The following is a 23,701-nucleotide window of genomic DNA, read 5'->3' on the forward strand; positions in this document are numbered from 1 at the left end:
AAATGACAAGTTTTTGGCTCAATGTTTTTTATTGGTTTATACAGGCTAGTTTAAACAAAATCATGGAAATGCAGCATTTCCACGAATAAAGCAGTGAGGAAGCCTGCACAACAGTGTCGGTGTTCCTTAACAAAAAACCCCCCCTCAATTTTACATTGTTTTCCATATAAAAAACAGATGACTCCCTGATTGTTAAAAAATTTAATCTCCAATGCTTACCGTTATCCTTTAACATTAAAGCCAATGTTTATCGTATCTGCGATGTTTAACGTTGCCCCAATACCAAATTTTATCTTCAGAAAAGTTTCCTGTTACGTTAAACATTGGCGATAATGTTAAAACATGCCTAATCCAATAAACAACCTTAAACATTAAGGACAACGTTAAGCATCAAAGATAAAATAAAAAATGGGGGACAATGTTAAAGATACCAGACAACATTAAACATCGGAGACAACCCAATGTTTAACGTTTCTTTCATCTCAAATAAATCATGTCAAATCTCCTTATAGGATTTCCTGTTTTATTCATTTTTATTTCAGACAGATTCTGAGAACATCCCTGTAAAGAATCAAAATGGTCATGATTGGAACCAGGATGAATTCAGATGTAGTTTTGCGGTCCATCTGGGTCTGAAAGCAGCTTCTCTGAAGGACAGCAGAGTTAAGTCCCTGATGAGACAACTCTGAGGGGAGATGCAGTAAGCTTCTCCTTCTGGGAAGATCAGTTTGATGCAGTGACTCAAACTTATCAGGTGAGGACATTTTTAGGCCGTTGAATCTCAAATCTCATCCAGCAGCAGCGCCTCCAATGAGTGAGTAGCAACAATGAGCCAGCGATCCGTTTGCCTCATTACTGATTGTACCGGAGTCTGATTGCCTCAAGCTGCTGCAGGACACATGAAACTCTCCCACCAACAGAACAAAATAAAAACAAACAGAAACTCGTTAATTATTTTCAGACATTTTGTTGATGAAAAGAAAAACCCAACTGGGCATGAAGAAAGAAGCTGCTTAAACAGCAAAATACCTGAAGTATTTTTTAAGGAAGACTGCCGAGCCTGAAGGTAGGCTTGTCAATCAGCAGGGAGTGATGAAGGGAGAAATCAGACAAAAACAAGATGATCCAGGAGGATTCCAGAAGAACAGAAAGACAACAGGACAGACGCAGATTTCAGGTCAAACCCTTTAACTACCGAGAATAAAATCGGCACTTTTCAAAAATTCACTTGTAAATGTCACTTACTAGCAAAATACCTGTAGCATTCCTTAAGGAAGACTGTTAAGTTCAAGTCAAAATGGATGCTGGGTCATCCATCAGCAGCTTGCTGTGTTTTTGGGTTAAAAATTATGTTGCATAAAGTCAGAGATGCACAAGCAGGCATAATTCAGAAATTACAGCATGTGAAACTAAAGGGCAACTGAAGGACAGCACAATTAGTTCATAACCCTCACAGCCAGTTCAATGCCTCAAATATAAACCTTTAGCCAAGCCTGCCTTCACTGTCACCAGTGTGGAAGAATCACCATTTAAAATAACCAACAACCCATAGCCAGGTGGGGGGGAAACCCCGACTTCTGTCTATAGTTCTAAGCTGTCTTTGGGCTGCTCTTGGTCCAATCCCTCACCTAGGAGCTGTTTGCCCTGCAGACCCGACCCAATCAGAGCCATGAAGTCTGACAGCTCCTAGGATCTCTGGGACACTCAAACCCCTCCACCACGATAAGGTGACAGCCCACGGAGGGGAAAAATAAAACCAGAAAGATTTATTTAGTTGATCTGGAGAGAGGCCTGAAGGTGGCACTTTGGTGTTTGTTCATCAATGTTCTGACGGTATTAAAATGGATCCCTTCAATCAACTTGGTTCTGTTTCCTTACAGGCCTTTTTCTACTTTATTTTAAACAAACATCACAAAGGATTTTTAACAAGGACAAATATCATAATAATACAATGGAAAGAAAAAAATAGACAATACTGGCATTAAGGCCTTTATATCTACAACAACTAACCAAAAAACAAAAGTTAAATGCATAAATAGATAAAACAGTATACCTTTTAGCTTACACAAATCCCCTTGGCTGTGGTTCCTGCCCTTGCATGGGTTGTTAACATGATGCTGCCATCACCGAACCGTTCCCACTCTCCTGCTGTTAACGTTTCACTTCCATGAACATCGAAAGTTCTCCCGATCAGTTGACCTATTGCTGTGTCTCTGCTCTGTCTTGTCTCAGCTCCAGTCGGTTGTCGGCTGCTAGTACTGAGCCCGGTTCTAGTTCTGCTGGAGGTTTCTTCCTGCTGGAGGGGAGTTCTTCCTCCCCACTGTCGCTACATGCATTCGTGGTATGAGTGATTGCTGTAGAGTCAACGACTCAACTCAAGTGATTTGCTGTCGCCTCCTACTGGTCCAGGAGGAGTGAATGCTGCGAGTAATGACTCCATGCAATCTGTTGAATTTCCTTGTGGTACAAACTTTTTAAACTACTTTAATGATTAACTGAACCTAATACATTAATAAGTAGGATCAACTGTAATCTATGACTGAATTGAAATGGCTTTGTAAAATGCCTTGACAACACTGTTGTGAATTAACATTTTACTGTTTAATTGGAGGTTTAGTTGTTGGTTTGGGGTTTTCAACTGTTTTTATTTGGGGATTTTTGTATTTCTTTGAGGGTTTTTGAGGTTTTTGTTTAGTTAATTAGGGTTTTGTATTGGTTTTTGAACAGTTTTTATAGTGGTTTTTGTGTTTTTTTATATTGGTTGTTGGTGGGGCATATTTGTTGGTTTAAGTGTTCGATTTTATATAGCGCCAATTCACAACAGATGTCATCTCAATGCACTTCAGAATAATTTTAGTCCAATCACATATTCCAATTGGTATTAGTTACCAGTACAATAAGCTCAGCTAATTATTAAAGTAGTTTAAAAGGTTTGTACCACAAGGAAACTCAACAGATTGCATGGAGTCATTACTCACAGCATTCACTCCTCCTGGACCAGTAGGAGGCGACAGCAAATCACTTGAGTTGAGTCGTTGACTCTACAGCACTCACTCATACCACGAATGCATGTAGCGACAGTGGCGAGGAAGAACTCCCCTCCAACAGGAAGAAACCTCCAGCAGAACTAGAACCGGGCTCAGTACTAGCAGCCGACAACCGACTGGAGCTGAGAAAAGACAGAGCAGAGACACAGCAAAAGGTCAACTGATCGGGAGAACTTTCGATGTTCATGGAAGTGAAAAGTTAACAGCAGGAGAGTGGGAACGGTTAGGTGATGGCAGCATCATGTCAGCCAATGCCCTCCTCCAGGAAGGAACCAAAGCCAGTCAGAATCAAGTGAAGCTTCTATACAGAGAATAACTGAGAAGACAAAAAGTTAACAGTCACCATAAAAAATTAATCAAAAAGTCTCTAAACAAAATTGTCCAAAAAAAAAAAAAAAAAAAAAAAAAGAATGATGCAGATGCGATGAGATGAAGGCCTGTTCCATTAATGGCAGCGGTGGCGATGAAGGGCGAAATCAGAGAAGAAAACGAGATGATCCAGGAGTATTCCTGAAGGACAACAGGACGGGTGTAGGTTTAAGGTCAAACCCTTTAAACAACTCTGAATAAACACTTTTCAAAATCTCACATGTAAATATTTAAATGGCAGCAAAATACCTGCAGCACTTTTGAGGACGACTGCTGAGAAAGTTTAAAGATCAGGAAGAGTCTGCCTTACCTGCTCACCTGGAAGAAAACCTGCCAAGTCCGGTGGTAGGGTCACCAAGGTCATCAGTCAGTGGGCGGGGCCGATGAAGGTCTTTTCCATCCGTTGGTGCGGGGGGCCATAAAGGTCTTTTTCGCTGGTCCATGGTTGGACAATGACTGGCAATATCAGGGACAAAAACAAGATGATAGAGGAGGATTATTGAACAACAGGACAGGTGCATGGTTTAGGTCAAACCCTTTAACAACTCAGAATGGATCGACACTTTTCAAAAACACACTTGTAAATATTTAAATAACAGCAAAATACCTGCAGCATTTTTTGGGGAAGACTGCTGATTCCGATGGTAGGGTCATCCATCAGCAGGGGTGGGCGATGAAGGCCTTTTTCCATTGGTCAATGGGGGCCGGCGATGAAGGGCGATATCGGGGACAAAAACAAGATGATCCAGGAGGATTCTTGAAGGACAACAGGACAGGAAGACAACAGAACAGGTGCAGGTTTCAGGTCAAACCAATGAACAACTAAGAATGAATCGACGCTTTCCAAAAACCCACAAGTAAATATCACTTAAACAGCAAAATACCTGCAGAATTTCTTGAGGAAGACTGCTGATTCCGTTGAGCCAGGGAGGGCGATGGAGTGAAATCAGACACCAAAACCAGATGATCCTGGAGGATTCCTGAAGGACAACATGACAAGTGCAGGTACCAGGTCTAACCCTTTTCTGTCTCTGGTCGGGTGCAGTCGGGGAGAGTTTGGTCAGGGTGTCTGAATGGCTTTTTCCCTATGGATCATTGGTCTTGTTTTTTGTCATTGCTAAATTCTTAGTGACCTTTAAATTGGATCCCGTAAACACCTTTGCCCGCTGCTCGGGCCCATTTTCCCCCACACACCTTTGCCCGCCATTCAGGCCCATTTCCCACACAAACACACCTTTGCCCGCCGCTCGGGCCCATTTTCCCCAACACACCTTTGCCCACCGCTCGGGCCCATTTTCCACACACCTTTAGCCTGCTGTTCGGAATACAAGATCAGTTCTGGCGGCTGTACCAAAGAGCCAAACTCCTACCTTTCACATAGCCTAGCGTGTTTTTCCTGTAACAAGGATTTTACCTGGAATGGATTCACCGCTTCGTTGTACTCCATCGCTACCAATTTCCTTGAACTCATCCGATGACTTCAGAGCCTTGAGCAGTGGCTACAGCAAGTAGCATACCACATTTCCTGCTGGTGAGTTTAGAGCCCTGCGCCAAAGCGACCATCTTGATATCCATACCACCTACCAGTCTGAAGCAATCTGGTGTCTTCAGTCTCCATATCAACAAAAACCGTTGATAGTCTTCTACATCTTCTTCATCCGTACGCCATGTGGTGTTGATAAGACCTTAAATTCTCAACCGTGAGCTCAAAACCATTCTCCACCACGATACTAAGGATGTATGTGGTGATGGTGGAGATGAAAAACTTCCCAAGAAAAAAAAAACGGCATTTATCAAATAGTGGTTAAGAGTTAGATAAAAACTAAAGCAATGCCTCATATAGAGGATGCATGTGTGGACAGTAGAGAGAAAAAACTTCCCTTTAACAGGAAGACTTGCCAAGAAAAAAAAAAACTGCATTTATCAAATAGTGGTTAAGAGTTAGATAAAAACTAAAGCAATGCCTCATATAGAGGATGCATGTGTTGACAGTAGAGAGGAAAAACTTCCCTTTAACAGGAAGAACTTCCAAAAAAGAAGTTGGTATGCATCATACCAAGGATCCATGCAGTGACAGTGGAGAGGAAAACTTCCCTTTAACAGGAAGAAACCTCCAGCAGAACCATAGGTTGGTTCATTATGAAAGGTCACCTGTCACTACCCCCGGGGGAATTTGAAAGGACAGAGCAGAGAAAGAAAAAGAGCTGCTCCAGGAGTTTTTCTATAGGAAATAATAGAGTTAGTTGAAGTACAAGCTCCTTTGGTGGATGATTATGATTTTAAAGGCTGAAGGGAGAAAGAAAATGTTAGGTGCAACAAATGGGTCAGCAGGCAGCTTAGTCTAGGAGAAAAACTGGGTTAAAAACACTTAAAGACAGGTCCCAGTGGATCATCTCTGGAAGGAAAATTAAGTTAATTTCAGCTGAAACCTGCAAACAAGAGGTGGTGAATTAGATAGTGTGAACATTGCCTCTGCGACATCCAACTTGCAGCTCCAGCAGATCTCTGTTGACCGTCATCATCCGGAAGAAATGAACTTGCCGGAGGCAGCAAGTTGTCATCCAGAAGAAATGAAATTGTTTGAGTCTTTGTCCAGAAGAAATGAAATTGCTTGAGTCTTCATCCAGAAGAAATGAAATTGCTTGAGTCTTCATCCAGAAGAAATGAAATTGCTTGAGTCTTCATCCAGAAGAAATGAAATTGCTTGAGTCTTCGTCCAGAAGAAATGAAATCGCAAGGCCGCGCAGTGTTTTGGCGCAAAAATATAATCGGTTTTCACGTAAATTTAAATTGTTCAACGCAAATAAAATTTGTTTGAGTTATTTTATTATGAAAGTATGGACCCTGTTTTTGAAATAGTTTGCGTAAATAGATACAAAAAATAAAAAAGTATGTATGTTTATCACTATGTAGGTATAATATGAAGGTTTATTTTAGTAATATTTACTAAGCCTAAACTGAATCCCTGCCTGCAACCTCTAACCTGTATTTGCCAAATCCTTGGCAGCCATCTTTCTTGCACGTCAACCATAAACTTCAGATTCAAACATGTTAGTTACATCACAGGTCACATGACCACAGCAGCTGAAGGATTTTCAACAGCTGAATCCTTCTCAGTTTGTAGACTCTCAGCAGAGAATCAAACTAAACCAGCACAGCAAAAGTCAAACGCGGTAGCATCAAACTAGCACCAGCTCCTACCCTGAGAAGTCTTCTGGGCCCGCCATCGAACAGGTGCTTGATCGAACCTACCTTTGTTGGGTCGGGCGGACCCCCCAGGCAGCTTGAAGCGATCCTCAGCTTCATTGTAGATCTTAGTCTTAGTATATCCATAATCGATCTGCTACTAGTTCCAGACGCCATTTTTTCCTCCTTAGTTAAAGGACGCCAGCAGCCAAACAAACCAACGCTGAGACGCCATGATTGGGTGAGTCCTCCTCTGCTGCTCTGTTTAAACGCACAAAAATGCTTCAATAAACACATACAATTGCTTTAATAACTTTATCAGAGACAAAACAACTTCGAATAAGATTTATGAAAAATAACTCACCGAATCACAAACTCAGCGATTTCAAACATGGCGCTCAGGTGGCCTACTCATTCACTCTCGCCCATCTTCAGCAGGAGAAACAATTTCAGATAGATCCATAAAAGGTTGGAGTCATTCAGGCTGGGCGTTTTAGGAGAACAGGAAAGACAATCCGGGTTCCCGAATGGATGAATATCAGAAAGCTGGTTTCATGTCTCCATGCGGCCACTTGCCAGCGGCGTCGTATTTTAAATGCTCACGTGGAAACTGCGTCATATTTCTATCCAGGATGGCGCATGCGCCTGACGCTCATAAAAAAAAACCAACATGGCACCGTTCGGCATGGTTGCCAAATTTGACAGATTCCAGGCTAATGTTTATGCTAAGTAGAATGTAAAACCCGTAAAACCTGCTCAACTACAAAAAACAGTCCAAATCTCAACCTTTAATAAAACTGAGGTTAGTAGCACTATGTTTTATTCATAGTCTATCCGTAATACACTTTTAAAATAATTTTGAGAAACTGTAAAATGTTATATTTATATTTTATATGTGGGACTGAAGAAAATACTTTAAGTTTTGAAAATGTAAACTTTTTAAGGAGCAAATCAGTTTATCTTCTAAGTTTTAGAATTCAAAGAAACTGTGAAATATGTATATATATATATATATCCCTAAAACTATAATATATATCCCTAAAACTATATTAGGGATAAAGTGGCTTGTTTTTAGAAAAATGCAAAATTTTAAAGCTAAACTGCTGCTCCTATATTTTTGACTTTTATAGAGAGTGAAGAGTGCCAAATGTCAATAACCTATATAATAATTGTGTAAATATGACATTGATTTATTAAAACTCTTCACACTCCATAGATTCTAGGTCTTTTGAACCATCTTTAAATATCAGTCTATTCACAAATTGCTTATTTAAAAATGTACATGTTCTTTATTTTTGATTCATTTATGCAAATATAAATCAACAGATCTTAATTAAATGTCTGGCTTGGATTTAATTTCAATTCAAATTATGAATTTCATTCGTGATTTCGTTCTGATGTTTCTACTCCTTATATTTTCATATATGCCTTATTATTTCCATGACGAAAATAGATAATGACGGAAAAAATCCACAGCTCGCACAGCTAGTACTTTTAAAGTATTTTAGACTTGAAGGTGAAAATTAGTTTTTACTTCTTGAGTACATTTCAAAACGTGTACTATTTCACTTTTACTGGAGTGAAACTCTTCAACCTGTACTTTCCCTTTTACTAGAATATGTTTTTATACAAGTATCTGTACCTGTAACTAATTAAAGAATGTGATTACTTTTGACACCTCTGTTATTCGGATATCTGACTTAATCTGCTTTTTCTGGTGACGCACTATGGCTCCTGTTTGGCTATCCTCCTGTTAACCAGCAGGGGGAGCACTTCGCGGTCCCAACCTTCACGAACCGGAATACGACACCATTACTGGTCATCCACACTGCACGTACGCCAGCAGCCACTCCCTCACGCACCAACACAAACAAACTTCATAAGGTATTGTTATATATTTTTTTCTTCATAATAGTCGGTATTTTCGTGCCTCAGTGTTTCAAAGGTGCCTCAGAACACAAAGTATCAAAGCGGACAAAGCAATTTCCGGATGTCCTGGTTTAATTAAGCCTCAAACTGGTTTCACAAAAGAGACAACTCAAACGTTACCATGGCGATTTATTCAGTTACGCTAGCCTGCTCCAGATCAAGCTAACTGCTAACAGCCAAGTTTCGTTAAACCTGCAACCTGGTGCGTTCAGTAAGCGGTCACGTAGATCAAAAACCAGTGAGTTTTGTCCGTGATTCCATTTTCTTATTTGTCTGTTTTGGTCATTTTTTATATCACCCTTCATTAAAATACCACAAATTCAATTTTAAAATGACACATACGACCGTTGTTAGTGTTTGATTGTGTTTCTGAAGATCACTGTTCTAGTTTGTCAGAAAGTCCTTTAATAGACCATTGCAGTGGAGATGATTAGGCAAATAGTTGATAAAGAAACAAAGGTATTATTATAATCAAGTAAAGCCATATCAGTTGTAGCATACTACAACTTAAATGTAGTATTAGTTGTAGTAGTACAACTAATACTACACAATGTGAACCGCAGTAAGGTTCACAATGTAAATTAGCTTTATTTTTGGGATATAATTAAACAAATGCATACTTTAAATCACGAGCAAGTACTTATTTACATCATAAACATATATTTTGTCTCTATCAAGAAAGCTACAAATAAGATACATTTTATAAGCTCCTTTACAACTTATGTTCTGTCTTTTGATTGTTGTTAACTTGCCTTTGCGCTGACAAGAAATTGTTCCTTCTAAAACAAGAGCATTACAACTCAAACAGGAGGTTAAGTTATTAGAACATTATTTGCACATTCTAGTCAATGTTTCATCCACATACTTCAAGACAGCAATTCTTCAGAATTCTGACTTTAATCTCAAGATTCTGACTGATCTTCTGAAATTAAAGTCAGAATTCTGAGAATCTTCTGAATTCAAAATAAGTCCTCCTCCATAGATCCCTAATTCATCTGAATGAAGCAGATTTCTCTTGAACTGATCTCTTGATTTCCAAGCAGCAGCTGCTGCAATGACTAGTATAAAGTGTCCGTCTCTCCCAGGATCCCCTGCGGCTCCGACCAATCAGAGGCCTCTCCCCGCATGATGTCAGTGGCGTATAAAGCCCCCGGCGGTCGGTGGGCAGCCCTGAGCAGAGTCAGCGTTCCCGGCCCGGACGCCTCGGCTGGAGGGACTGCTGTCAGGAGGAAAAACAGAACTACACGGCGCTGGCCTGTAGTTTTGTTTTTTTCTGAGGGCTTCCTGCGCCGCTCAGCTGCTCTTCTGGACTTTCTGACCCGTTTCTGGATAAAGATTTTAGATTTCCTGCACCGCGCCCTGCCGTGGGCCCCCCAGGCATCCTTGCTCTGACAGGTGAGCGGCAGAGTTTTAGTTGTTGGGACGGATTTTGGGTTTTTGGAAGCCATGAAGGTTTCTACCACTTGCTCCTGGAGGTGATGCAGACCGCTCAGAATAGCTGCTGAGCGTCCCAGAGGCTGATGGCTTTTTAAGGGAATCAGCAACAGGGCTATCAGCTCTCAGATATGTGCCCCACATGGTGGCTGTCAGTCAACTCCGGGGGCTGGAAGGGGTATTTATAGCACCTGGACCCCCCCCTCAGTTCAGACTGGGCTGATTGACAGAAGCAACACCTCACTGAGGCTCTTATTTTGGAAAGCAGCAGCTGCAGGAGTCCTTCTGATGATCCAACCACAAAGTTTCTGTCTGATAGGTTTTCCTCTGGGGTGTTCACAAAGTATGGCCCGGGGGCCAATTGTGGCCCTTGAGCTGAATTTGTGCAAAATTTTAGTTTACACTAAAACTACTTTTAGTGTAGTTCCTAGTGGAAACATTTTAGTACACTAGAAATAAGACAAAACTAACTTAAAAGTTACGTTTCTGCAAAATAGGAGTTTGTTTTAAGTCAATAATTCCTTAATATTGATGAAAAAGTTCTAGTTCCACTGGCAGAATATTTCACATATAACAAGATATTTTTCCATGCTATCGGTGAAATAATCTGCCAGTGGAACTAGTATTCAAGTATTATTGACTTAAAACAAGCTCCTCTATCTTGCTAAATGGTTACTTGTAAGTTAGTTTGTCTAATAAGATATTTGCACTGGTAATTAGACCAGTGCAAATATCTTAAGATTTTAAGTGCCTGGAAGAACTTTTGAATTGACAATTTTGGTCCACATGATGTTTGTAGATCCCTGAAGCTTCATCCTGTAAAGTGGATGATTCTGGGTTTTAGGCTGTGTTCATCTGCTCAATGTGGTTTATTTTAAAGAAAAAGGCTTATTTCACTCCAAAACTCAACAAATATGTTCAGTTTCCTATTTTCAAATGAAAATCTGATGATTATGTGGTCGGAATGATCACTGCGGGGTTCAATAACAAACTGAAATTTGCTGCTTTGTGATGAGAAAAGTGTTTTGTTTCTGCTGAAACTCAGGGCTTGTTTTTGATGTTCTGATTTACTAAGGGGAATACACTCATATCACAACAATAACAGCTTCAAATGTCACAGTTAAAAAGAGAAAGGCTTCATAATTACTCAGGTTTAATTATAGACAGTCGAAACTCAGATCGAGCAGAACATTCAGAACCAAATGTTTACTTGTTTATAATGTTTTAAAATCTGATTGTGGCAAACTCCTGATCCACTTGCTGGTTATGACCTGTAGGGGGCAGAGTGTTTACGTAAAACATAAATAAAATAGTATAAAACAAATAAAAATGTATTTTTGATGTTTAAACATGTAAAATGGCTATATTAAAAGGCAGAAACAAAATTTTTATCTAGTTTCTAGTTCAGATAATTAATACACTTGAAATAGGACAAAAGTAACTTAAAAGTAAGCATGATAAACACGCTGATTTTAAGTCAATATTTTTGAAAATATTGGCAGATTCTTTTACTTATAACAAGACCTTTTTCCTGCGTTCAGCCCAGCAGGAACCAGTTCCTCTAAAGTAACAGAATAAGACGGAAACAAGCAGCTCACATAAGAATTAAAATACTTGGTTTTGATTATAAAACATTAAAACTAAGCAAAATTACCAGAAAAGGAAAGAATTCTTGAAATTATCAGACTAAACTCATATCAGGATGCATCAAAATGAAAATTTGGGCAGGTATCAATATCCAATTGAAGATTAATTGGGTCAAATTGGTTTAAAAGAACAAATTAACTGATGTCTATATAACAAAACCAGACAGAAAAGCACTGGTCCAATCAGATTTAGACTGGGTTAATTTACCCAGAATTGACCAAAAAATGGTAATTAGAATCTGACGGAAGCTGCTGAGGTCCAAACAGGAACATTCAGGGATGAGCAGAACCATCCAGGTCCAAACAGAACAATATAACATTCATTCAGAAATTAATGGAAGTGTGTAGACTGGGAACCTTCAGAACTGGATGAATCAGAACCAAGAATTTGAAAAACAAGCCAATCTGGACCAAAGATGTCCAGATTGGCAGAGATGTCAGTGTGTTGAACATCCATCCATCCATCCATCCATCCATCCATCCATCCATCCATCCATCCATCCACCCACCCACCCATCCATCCATCCATTCTCCACATACATAACCATCCATCCATCCGTTATTTTCCAGCCATGTGGCGGTTTTCAGTGTTCCTGTTAAATCAGGATTGTTTCCTATTTCCAGCCCACAGTCAGATTTCAGTTAGATGGTACCCTGTCACCTCACAGCTGATGGTTGACAGTTTGAATCCTGGTTGGGATCTTTCTGTTTGGTACTTGCATGTTCCACTTTGTTCTCCTCGTGGATGTGTTGGTTTTCTCTGGGCACTCCTGTTTCCTGTAGCAGGTTTTATGTTCATTGGCTACTATGTACGTCTTACCTGTTAGCTTCTGAGTTGAACTCCCACTCTGAGTAGCATTCAGGAGTTTAATTACTATGAACAACTCACTAGCTGCTCTGCTATTCTAATCATATTTTATTTTACATATATTACTATTTATTTTAAATTAAATAAATTAATGCCATTTCCTAACCTGGGAACTTGTTTACTGGTAATGACAATAAAGTGATTCAGATTTTTTTTCTCCTTCAGTTTCAAACAGCTTAACTTTCCAATGAATAACAATAAATCCTTTCTTTAGAAGATTTTTAATCTGGTTCCATCAAACTCTGGATATCAGTTTCACCTCGATCCAACCAGAAACTCACAAAAACCAGAATATTGTTGCTTTGTAATGTTTTCATAAAATCAAAGTTTAATTTTAATGAACTTTTAGGTCAGACCTACATTTATTAAATATATATCTCAAACCATTACAACTCAACATTTCCCTCCTTTTGCTTGGACTATAAACTAGTGTCTTGATGTTCCTAAAACTTAGGATATTCAGGCATTTCAGCTTAGAAAGAAAGTTGGGCTGAAATGATTAATCGATTACTAAAAATAATTGTCAACAAATTTAGTAATCGATTAATCATTAACTGGAGTATACAGGCTCCAAGAAAGGCAGTTTAGTGAAAAAACCAACATATTTAGAGCAGTAATTAAGCCATTTAAGATAAAAACATCTTTGTCTGTTAGTATGTCTTATATTATTGCACTGTAGGCAATAAAATGTTCATTTTCTTCAATCAATCAATCAATCAAATTTTATTTGTATAGCACATTTCAGCAGCAAGGCATTTCAAAGTGCTTTACATCATTACAAACACAGAAACACAATGCAACATAGAATCAGTAATCAAAACACAGCATTAAGTTAGGTTAAATTTGTAATTGATTACGTTTCAAATACAATCCTAAACAGGTCGGGTTTTTAGTTGAGCATTAAGTCAAGTTCCATCAATAAATTTGTAATTGATTACATTTCAAATACAATTCTAAACAGGTGGGTTTTCAGTTGAGATTTAAAAGAAGTCAGTGTTTCAGCTGTTTTACAGTTCTTATTTGAAAAAGGAATTTAATTATTTATTTGCATTTTTTAATGTATTTCTAATATATTTTTAATGTATTTCCAGTATATAGAAAGATGGAAACTTAAATGAAAATTTGTAGAGTGTGCCATTTTTAAATCTAATTAATCGATTAATCGTTAGAATAATTGATAGATTAATGGATTACTAAAATAATTGTGAGTCGCGGCACTAAAAGAAAAGTGTCTGCTGCTGTCAGAATGTAAATATTAAATCTGATGATACCAGTTTAGATTCTCCAGTTCCATATGTAGGCAATGATGACTTGCAGACAGTAATTTCAGGTTGAATGGGAGCATCTTGTCTTTGATGGTTCTGTGTTGTCTTCCTCAGGGTGCCGACCACCATGTCAACACAAGCGCCAACGTTTACTCAGCCGCTGCAGAGCGTCGTGGCACTGGAGGGTAGTGCCGCTTCGTTCGAGGCTCAAGTTAGTGGTAAGAAATCATCTGATGGCAGCATCATGGTTTGGTTCTCAGGCATGGAGGTCCAGTTCCTACTGGATATAACTCTGCAACATTTCTGGGTTTTTTTCTTTAAACACAGACATAAATGTACAGAATTACACATTTATTTGATAACTGTGTACTAGTCCAGCACATTTAAATACACTTATATTCTTATTACTGAAAATAAATTCGTTCAATTGACGCCAAAAAAATTTTAAATTAGATTCTTTTCTTACACCAAACATGGAAAATCTACAATGGTGCATAAGGGCAATTGTAGGTAGAAAAAAGGAATAGTAAATTACCATCAAAAATTTACTTTCCATATTTTTTCTGCAAAAAACTTGGAAATTTTTGAGTTACAAAAGTAATCAAATTTAAATAATGTTTCTTGAAAATTTCTGAGGTTACTCACAATTTCTCATTTCTTTTTTTTGTGTGTGCAAATTTTCAACTTTTTCAACTCAGAAATTTCCAAGTTCTTTGTAGAAAATTTCTGAGTTATTTGGTGATAGGTCTACTTTGTTTGCTTGATTTTAAGGTGGATTATGTTTTGGTGCACTCTCTGTTGACTTACAGTAAATTTTCTGTGTTTTGTAGATGAAGTTCTGCAACATTTAGTTCTTGCTTCCCTGACCCCTGACCTTCTCCTCTCCAGGTTTTCCAGTTCCTGAGGTGAGCTGGTTCCGTGATGGCCAGGTTCTTTCCGCCGCAGCTCTGCCCGGCGTCCAGATCTCGTTCAGCGACGGCCGCGCTGTTCTGAGGATCCCCGCTGTGACCGCCGCACACAGCGGACGCTTTTCTGTCAGAGCCACCAACGGCGCTGGACAAGCCACGAGCACCGCCGAGCTCCTGGTTACAGGTGAGACTGAGATGATTGGACTAGACCGTCTGCACCTTGAATAGACTGAGTGATTCTGAGACATTTGCTTATTAAAGCAGGGCAATAATCTCTCTAGTTGATTTTCTTCCGAGTTTGATCATTATGTTTTTTTTCCTGAAAACCAAAACCTCAGACTAACAGTCATTTATGCCTGATTAATTGTATTAATTGTGATTAATTGATTATTGAAATTGTCATCTAATTTAGTAATTGATTGATCATTAACTGGAGTTGGATTTCCAACTCCAGTTAGGTGATATCTCTACTTCGAATCAAACAACTGGATTTATTTCATCTTCAGTAATGTAATCAGTTTTTAATATCTACCAATTACTGATTATTGATCATAAAATACCTTTGAACTGTACATACTTAAAAAAAATTATTGATTAATTTGAAGAAAAAACTAACAAAATACTTATTTTTAAAAATAGTAGTTCTTTTTAAGAACTGAAAAATTATTCAAAAAATGAAGAAAATGGATAATTGTTTAAAAAAATAGATTAGAAATAATTGAGGAAGAAATTGAGAAATATTTTTAAAAAAGGTGAAACGTTTAGATGCCAGTTTAAATAATGTGAGTCCAGTTAATATGGTCTAGTGGGTCTATTTGTCTTATGGAGTTGGGTCAGATTTGGACCTCAGTCTAGAGGAAATGGCATTTTTCCACTGTTGCATAATTGACTTGATTAAATTTAAGGTGTTTTGGGAGGCAAAAAAGTTTACAGAGTGCAGCAAAGACAAAGATCAAGAGACAAAGGAACAATGACAAGGCAAAGAAAAAACTTAATATCAGAAAGACTTTTTGCTGCTTCAGAGTCAGATCCTGGATTATGGATTACATGTTATGACAACAAGGTAAAATTCAGATTGTGAAACTAATTTTACAACATTAAGTTATATTTTGCTCCTACATTCACACATTGACACCTTCGCAGCAGCAGCTGGTATTTCATCCATCAGTTTACTGACCGTCGGTGTTCAGTGTCAACAGCTAACTGAACCGTGGCGTTGGATAAATTAAAGTTTAAAAGTGAAGCAGTTCTCTCCGGTCCGAGTCTAAATTTATCCCGCCATCAGCTGTGTGGGCAGAGCTTGTTATTTAATCCAGTGATAAAACCGATATAGATGCAGCTGCTGCAGCATAGCTTTCCTTAACTGGAATCTGGACTTTTATTACGCGATTATGGCTTCTGAATCATCATTTACAGAACGATAGAGGTCAGCAGGGAATGCTTGATGGGGTCAAAGTTCAGGGATGATCCTTTATTTCTGGTTTAAAGTTTAAAGTTGGTGAAAATGTCCTGATTTTACTTTGGGTTCCTGCAGCCGAGACGGCACCACCGACCTTTATTCAGAGACTCCAGAGCTCCACGGTGAGGCAGGGCAGCCAGGTGAGGCTGAGCGTCAGAGTCTCGGGCATCCCCACACCTGTGGTGAAGTTCTACAGGGAGGGAGCCGAGATCCAGAGCTCCGCCGACTTCCAGATCCTGCAGGATGGAGACCTGTACAGTCTGCTGATCGCTGAGGCCTTCCCAGAGGATTCTGGGGCGTATTCTGTAACAACCACCAACAGCAGCGGGCGGGCCACATCCACCTGCGAGCTGCTGGTTCAAGGTGAGTTCAGTCCGGTTCAGATTCTGGTTCTGACTGTTTGGATTGGAGCTAAACTTTCTGCTGTGTGTCTGATACAGGTGAAGAAGCAGTTCCCATTAAGAAAACAAAGACGATCATGTCCACATCCCAGATGGAGATGTCTGGAACTACAGTGGAGAGGGTGAGTGGTGTCAGAGCGACACCTAGTGACCATCAGTGGTGTTAAATTAAATTGAATTGATTTTATTTAATTTAAATATAAATGAATGCACAATATTGTGCTAATTACCATCAGCAGTATCATAAGACAAACAACACAAGATAAAAAATGATATTAATACAATTTCATAAATAAAAATAAGAAATACTGTTAAAATAACATTTATATGTGATCAGGAAAACCTATTTTAAGAGCCCTTTCTTAAAGTTGTAGTGCTTTTTTGAAATGATGTTTTCTTGAGGTAATGAGTTCATTTTATGACAGTTTTCTCAAGATAATGAGTAAATTTCCCCAAATATTCTCAAAATAATTAGCTAATGAGTTAAATTAACTTATCTTGAGAAAACCACTGGAAACTAAGTCGTTATTTTGAGAAAACCTTTTGGAAAAGTGAATGCGGAAAACATCCGCCTTAATAATTAAAATAAGTAAATTGAATCAGAATTTGCTTTTGGAACCTTTAAAACCTGAAATGTTTTTCTGTGTTCTCCAGAAATCCATGGAGGCCAGTTTCCAGGCCACCACCATGATGGAGATGCACGTTGAAGGAGGAATCATGACTCAACACATTGCTCACAAAACCCCACCGAGGGTCCCACCGAAACCCACATCCAGGTCTCCGCCGTCCTTCGTCTCCAAGGTAACGGGAGGTCGCCAGCAGTCACCTTCACCCGTCAGACACGTGAAGGGGCCAACACCCGCACCTGTCAGGTAAGCGTCCGCTCGCAGGTGCGCTGTGGTTCAAACGGCTGAGCTGTGAAATTTAATGAAGTGTTGTCCTCTGCAGACCCGTCTCTCCCTCCAGCAGGATGTCCATCTCTCCCATCAGACCTGTCCGGTCTCCTGTGATGACCAGAAAACAGGTGAGAGAGACCAAGTCCAGCTGTTTCATCTAAACCTTTAACTATTAAAAACATCCTGAGAGATGTTTGAGAAACATTTCGGGTTTTGATTCAAACATAAAGTCTACATTTATTTCAGAAACAGCTTTCTGTTTACTTTTCTTGATTTTCTCCACAACTTTCTGGCACAAAAACTAAACATTCAACCTAATTCTGCTGTTTATTTTGATTTTTCTACTCAGGTAAAGTTTTCTGTTTTGTACACAATCAGACTTAGACTAAACAAACATTTGATTTCATTTATTGTATATATTCTGAAAATGATGAATCTCATCCTTTATGCATAAAACTAACAAACTTTTTCAGTAAATCCAGTTTGCATCAGAACCAAAGGGAGTTCTCCTGTCTGCTTTAGGTATCTGGCTCCGCTGAGGTACTGCCGCCCTGGAAGCAGGGAGATTACATGGCTGAAGGCTACACCAGTATGACCAGCATGACCAGTATGAGCAGCATTAGCAGCTCCACACAGCTGCACATGGAAAAACAGTGGGAGCATCAGGTGGCCGCCACCAGAGAGGTGAGTGGAGGGTCCTTCTCAGTTCTGATCCGACCTGGTGTTTACTGGTGGATGTGTTTGTATCTTGGGATCCTCTGGATCAGATGCGAGTAGTGATGAACTCAGAAATAAACCTTCAGAGTCACATAAAGACAGTTACAAAGTCAGCCTTCTATGACCTGAAGTACATTTCCCAGATTAAAGGACTGATATTCCAGCAAGATCTAGAGAAACTCATCCATGCGTTTGTCTTTAGTCGCATCAGTTACTGCAACAGTGTCCCCACAGGTCTGTCTAAAGAAATCAACCAGAATGCTGCAGCTGACACAAAATGCTAGTGCTGGCATTCTGACTAAAACCAGGAAGATAGAGCACATCATACCAGTTTTAAAGTCCACAAACTGACTCCCTGTAGCTCAGAGGATAGACTTTAAAATCTTATTAAATCACAGAATGGTTTAACAAAACAATACATCTGCTGTTGTTGTATCAACCTTCCAGACCTCTCAGGTCTTCTGGTTCTGCTCTGCATCCCCAGATCTAGAACTAAACATGGAGAAGCAGCATTCAGCCTCTATGCACCACAAATCTGGAACAAAATTCTAGATAGCTGCAAACAACTGAAACACTGAGTTCCTTTAAAGCAAGGCTTGTTTAGAGCTGTTTCTAATTAGTAGCAAATGGAACATTGATCACCATATTTGATGTATATTTGCTTGATGATTTTGATGATGGTATTTGACAGAATATAACGTTTATTGCTTGTTTAATAATTGGTTACTGCATTTTGTTTTTATGATATAAAACGCTTTGAACTGGCTTGTTGTTGAAATGTTCTATACAAATAAACTTGACTTGACTTCTCTCCAGAGGATGCCCTTTAACTTCCTGTCAACCCATCAGACCATTAAGGATGTTTTCACAGCTGACAGTCAAGTAGACTGGGTTCAATTGAGGACCAAAATTGCAACATTTGTTACATTTTCAGCTGGTGTGATTCATTTTCACTGTGTCAAACAATCCAAATTCTTTGAGCGACATGTTCCCCCTCCTCACCTGTGGGGGCGCTGCACCAAGGAAGCAACACGAAAACCTCTGAAGAAGACACTGAGCACAAATTCCTGCTTTACCAAATGTTAACAAAAATGGAGTGGCATCAGATTTTAGCGGTTGTAGGATTTCTCTTTTGTCTTTGGTGAAAACCACAAACCATTTCTCTGGCTAGCGCTAGACTCTTGTGTTTGTTTTGGTTGTATTTACCCAGAATGCCCTTCACCTTCTTTTGGAGAGGTTCCCGGGCCACTTGGCGTTCACATATGCATTCGAACCGCACCAGTGTTCACTTCAGTTGAACCTTGACCTAGACCAGAGTTCACATTTTTGGTCCACATCGGAGTTTGATTATACATTCACACCTCCCCAAATGAACCAGTCTTTCTAGACAAACAAACCAGAGTTGGATCAAAGTGGACAAATAGGGCTGGTGCTCCCTAACATCTTCTTTCCAAACTTGAGTTCACTTTTAGAAAAGTTGAAGGTTTTAGACCATTCTTATTAGTTGAAATTAGAAACGATAGTACTCATATAAAGAACCCCGTATCAATGTGGCTCCATCTCCTTGTTACCCTCTAATGTTCCACATGCTGCTGCTCTTCTTCTCCTCCTGGTTGAATATTTTAAAGCATTTCAACTCGACTGTCAACCTTCCTGAGATCTGTGTGCTGTTCGTTGTACCTTTAGACTGAAGGGGAGAAAAAAGCAGAGGCGGTCGCCACCGTGTTGGCCGCCGTTGACCTTGCTCGTGTTCGCCAGCCCATTCATGAGGAAGGCGTCTGGGCTGGAGAGGAGGAGGAAGAAGAAGAGGAGGTTCTCGAGGTGAAGCAGAAGGCAGCAGTGATAACAGACAAACAGGTTGTTGCTGCAAAAACCAAAGAGCAACGACAAGTCCAGATCCAGGAGGTCCAGCAGATCCATCAGGTCTGAGAACTCGGCTGTTAGATCAAATCGGATCGGTCCAGACTCTCCCTAACAGCTCATGTGTTGGTCACTCCAGATTCAGAAAACAGCCGAAGTCTCCTCCCACGTGGACACCGGCGTCGCTCCGTCCACAGTCCCACATTTCATGGTTTCTAAAGTTTCCGTTCCTAAACACGAAACGAGCCGGGAGGTAAGAGGTTCGGCTGCAAGACCCGCCGTTGCCGCCCCAGAACCTCCATGCCATCTTTAACAAACACACATTTGTAACAGCTGTGGTTCACTTTGGTTCCCTCCTCACTGTCACCCATCCTAAACCTGCACAGCTCTCTGATCCTTCAATGTCACAGTCCGTCGGCTCCGAACTGATCCTCCTCCTTCCTGATGTTCACTTTTCACTCATCTAGTTATTTCACCTAAAGTCAACCCTTTAGTTTTTAGGTTTCACCAAATCTAAATCAGAAGATGTTGGAACAATATGGAAAAGGCTAAAAGATTGTCCAATTCTTGAAGATCTGATGTCAAGGTCAAGCTTCATTTTGGTTGTTTTCCATCCAGTCCTGCATTTTAGGCTGCAACACATTACAGAAAAATTCTGTCTAGTTTTTCATTTTAATATTACTAGCATTTCTTCTACAAACACCTACAAAACTGTTTTGTGATTGAGATCACAAAACAAAAGTTTCCAGTTTTTAAGCTGTTTTTAGAAGCTGTTGGGATCCAAATAGAAGTCTAAAAACTTGTAAAAAGTAAATTTTGCACAATAATTCCTGAATCGCCTTTGGAATGTTTGCGTTATGTGACTTTCTATGTTCTGGCTGCTGCATTTTTGCTGACAAAGGGTTTCAAAGTAATACCTTGTCCATGTTGTTCTGTCAGCTGTTGATGTAGGATCGGAGCTACAGAGGCAGAAAAATACATTGCTTGGAACCTGTTCAGTTCTTTTTCGTACACTTTTCTTGTCAAACTGGAGATCCTCACAATCTTTTTTTCCTCATACATGCCATCGTTCCTGGATCTGATGACCAAACAAGAATTTATGTCGTCTCTTGGACGACCTTTTCTTTTGTCTTCAATGCTGAATTACTTCTCCCCAAAGGATTTGGAAATGTGTTGCAGCTGGAAATGCAAAAATGTTTAGAAGTGAACAAATGAAATCTAAATAACATAAACATGAAACATCTGGACTTTTCTAAGAACATTCAATAATCACTGGATGGTTTGTATTTTATAGTGTTTTCCATGCGGTTTCTTCGTTTTCTGGTCCAGGGTATTTCTGTGCCTTGTAGGAGTATCTTTAACCCTGAACTTTCAAAAATCTGAATCTTCAGTGTATTTTATTGGGATTTTATGATAATAATAATAATAATAATAATAATATAATTGTGAATTGAATGGAGAATTGATGCCAGAACTGCCTTGTTATTGCTGGTACAACTGCAAACTAGATTGGAAAGAGAGCATTTATTTCAGTTAATTTTCAAGTCTTGCCATAGATTCTCAACTAAGTTTAAATTTTGACTTTGACTAGGACATTATAAATCATAGATATGCTTTGATCTGAACCAGTTAGCTGGATGTTGAGGGGTTTTTTTTGCAGCCTCCAACAGGTTTTCTTCCAGGATTGTCTTGTAGTTAGCTCCATCCGTCTTCCCATCAAAACCAGCTTCTTTGTAAATGCTGAAGGAAAACATCCCCACAGTGCAATGCTGCCACCACCATGCTTTAAAATAGCAATGTTGTGAGAAATTGTTTTTTCAGTTTTTCCTTCAGATATCTGGATTTATCTCAGCAGATCAACAATCACTGTTTTCTTTAGAGATTCCAGAGTAGAAATTAAATCAACACTTTTCATTGTTTTTTGACACAATTCTACACTTTTTTTATATTAGTTTAAAACATATAATCCCAAGAAACACTGGTAATGAGATAAAAATACTTAAGGGGTTTAAAAACTTTTGCACGGCACAGTAGTTGGTTTCATTTCTTCCCGGCTGCCTGCCGCCTCCTCTCAGTGATTTTTGACCTTCACTCAAAGTCTCCATCACCGTCTTCCCTCACTAATCGTGGACTTCCTGTTTGTTCCTGATCGTGGTGTTTAACCTGCTCTGATTGGCCGGTTCAGGTGTCCATCACCGGCTCAGCCATCGCTGCTCTGCACAAAGAGCTGGCCTCCCCCTCCGCCACCAGGAAGATCATCAAACCGGTCAAGTCTCCTAGTCCATCTCGCAGGTCGGTGGTGGAGGCCAGAGTGACGCTGGAGCCCCTCCCACCGCCGTTTAAGGACATCAGATATCAGAGGCAGTTTGAAGGCGGGGCTTATGCAGTGAGTGAGGAGGAGTTTGAGGACTGGGAACCTCAGGTTGGTTCTTTACCACTGTCCTCTTCTTTTTTTTAACTCTTACCTCAGTCCCTCCCTGCAGCCAATCACACATCACCCTTCTTGAAGGCTCCTCCTCTTGTCTCCTTCTGTCTTCATCTGCAGACCCTCATCTATTTTTATCTGTGCTAACCAACTTTCTGTTCCATCCTCTCAGAACCCTGCAGATCATAAAACGCATCTTGTTTATCTTTCTAACTCTTGTTTTGTCTTTATAGGAGGCGGTCGCTGTGCCAATGAGAGCCCAAGAACCTGCAGTCCCTCCCACTATCATGGCAGTAAGTAACTTTTCCCTTCACTTTCTGTTACAATCATTTTTAAATAAGACTAAAACGATTAATTGTGATTCATTGTGATTAAGCAATTATTGAAAAAAATCCTCAACTAATTTAGCAACCGATAAATTATTAACTGGAGTAAAAAGACTCAAAAAAGACCAGATGCTTAAAGAACAACACAATCAAGGCAGTAATTAAGCAAAAACTGTACAAAAAACCTAACTGTAAATATGTTCTACCCAAAACTCCTCTAGTGACAGTTTTGACTGCACCTGTTTAAATTCTGTAAATCTTGAAAGATCTTCAGAAAGCCTTGAAAACAATTGATTAGGACCAAAAAAATATTTTCTCAGCTTCATGAAATTAAGTAAGAACTGAATCTTTTGTTCAGGTTTCTGACCATTTCTCTGGTTTGTTTCAGGGCCTGAAGAACCTGACAGTGACAGAGGGCGAGTCGGTGACCCTGGAGTGTCAGATCAGCGGTCAGCCCGCCCCCATCATCATGTGGTTCAGAGAGGACTACAAAATTGAGAGTTCGATCGACTTCCAGATCAGCTATGAGAATGGCGTCGCCCGGATGATGATCCGCGAGGCATTTGCCGAAGACAGCGGTCGCTTCACTTGCACTGCCACTAACGAGGCCGGAACCATCAGCACCTCCTGCTACCTGCTCGTTAAAGGTAACAGATGGACAGTCGAAAATCAACAACTTGTTCATGCAAAACTCTGACATTGAATCACATTTCAGCCACAAAAGACAATGTATTTTATAAGGATTTTATGTATAGACCAACAGAAAGTAGTGCCCGACTGGGAAGTAGAAAGGATTGTGGTATTTAAATGCTTCTAGGCGGGCGTTGAGAGGAGACTCCTTGGCATTCGTGTCCTTCAAACTCTTTCACCATCTCCTGCATATTTCGTCTAAATAAACATGTTTATTTAATGTCTATTTAAGACTCAATGTTTTTTCTAGATGTATTTGGATAGATCAAATGCGA

At 39.7% G+C, this 23,701-nt stretch overlaps 1 protein-coding gene and 1 long non-coding RNA gene across 3 annotated transcripts in view; one reads left to right on the plus strand and one right to left on the minus strand.

The window, feature by feature from the left end:
- Positions 1 to 10: 10 nt before the first annotated feature.
- LOC114148785 (uncharacterized) lies at positions 11 to 6,024 on the minus strand. Of its 2 annotated transcripts, none has more exons than XR_003596338.1 (4): positions 4,301 to 6,024; positions 4,024 to 4,172; positions 3,735 to 3,872; positions 11 to 3,557 (listed from the first exon to the last, which is right to left on the minus strand). It is a non-coding gene; the product is annotated as an uncharacterized LOC114148785 (long non-coding RNA). The 2 variants fall into 2 exon arrangements; XR_003596337.1 differs by having other exon boundaries at positions 3,727 to 3,872.
- Positions 6,025 to 9,681: 3,657 nt separating this feature from the next.
- The window catches only part of ttn.2 (titin, tandem duplicate 2), a 219,604-nt gene continuing 205,584 nt past the window's right edge, over positions 9,682 to 23,701 (plus strand). Inside the window, exons 1-13 of the mRNA XM_028024223.1 lie at positions 9,682 to 9,926; positions 13,859 to 13,962; positions 14,633 to 14,836; positions 16,187 to 16,474; positions 16,552 to 16,634; positions 17,167 to 17,384; positions 17,461 to 17,536; positions 17,931 to 18,092; positions 19,812 to 20,048; positions 20,125 to 20,238; positions 22,171 to 22,407; positions 22,644 to 22,703; positions 23,125 to 23,383. Of these exons, the coding sequence (XP_027880024.1) occupies positions 13,872 to 13,962; positions 14,633 to 14,836; positions 16,187 to 16,474; positions 16,552 to 16,634; positions 17,167 to 17,384; positions 17,461 to 17,536; positions 17,931 to 18,092; positions 19,812 to 20,048; positions 20,125 to 20,238; positions 22,171 to 22,407; positions 22,644 to 22,703; positions 23,125 to 23,383 (2,029 nt within the window). The 5' untranslated portion in view covers positions 9,682 to 9,926; positions 13,859 to 13,871. The remainder of the gene's footprint in view (positions 9,927 to 13,858; positions 13,963 to 14,632; positions 14,837 to 16,186; positions 16,475 to 16,551; positions 16,635 to 17,166; positions 17,385 to 17,460; positions 17,537 to 17,930; positions 18,093 to 19,811; positions 20,049 to 20,124; positions 20,239 to 22,170; positions 22,408 to 22,643; positions 22,704 to 23,124; positions 23,384 to 23,701) is intronic.

The sequence above is a fragment of the Xiphophorus couchianus genome, chromosome 7 (assembly GCF_001444195.1).
Source record: "Xiphophorus couchianus chromosome 7, X_couchianus-1.0, whole genome shotgun sequence".
NCBI classification, from domain to species: Eukaryota; Metazoa; Chordata; class Actinopteri; order Cyprinodontiformes; family Poeciliidae; genus Xiphophorus; species Xiphophorus couchianus.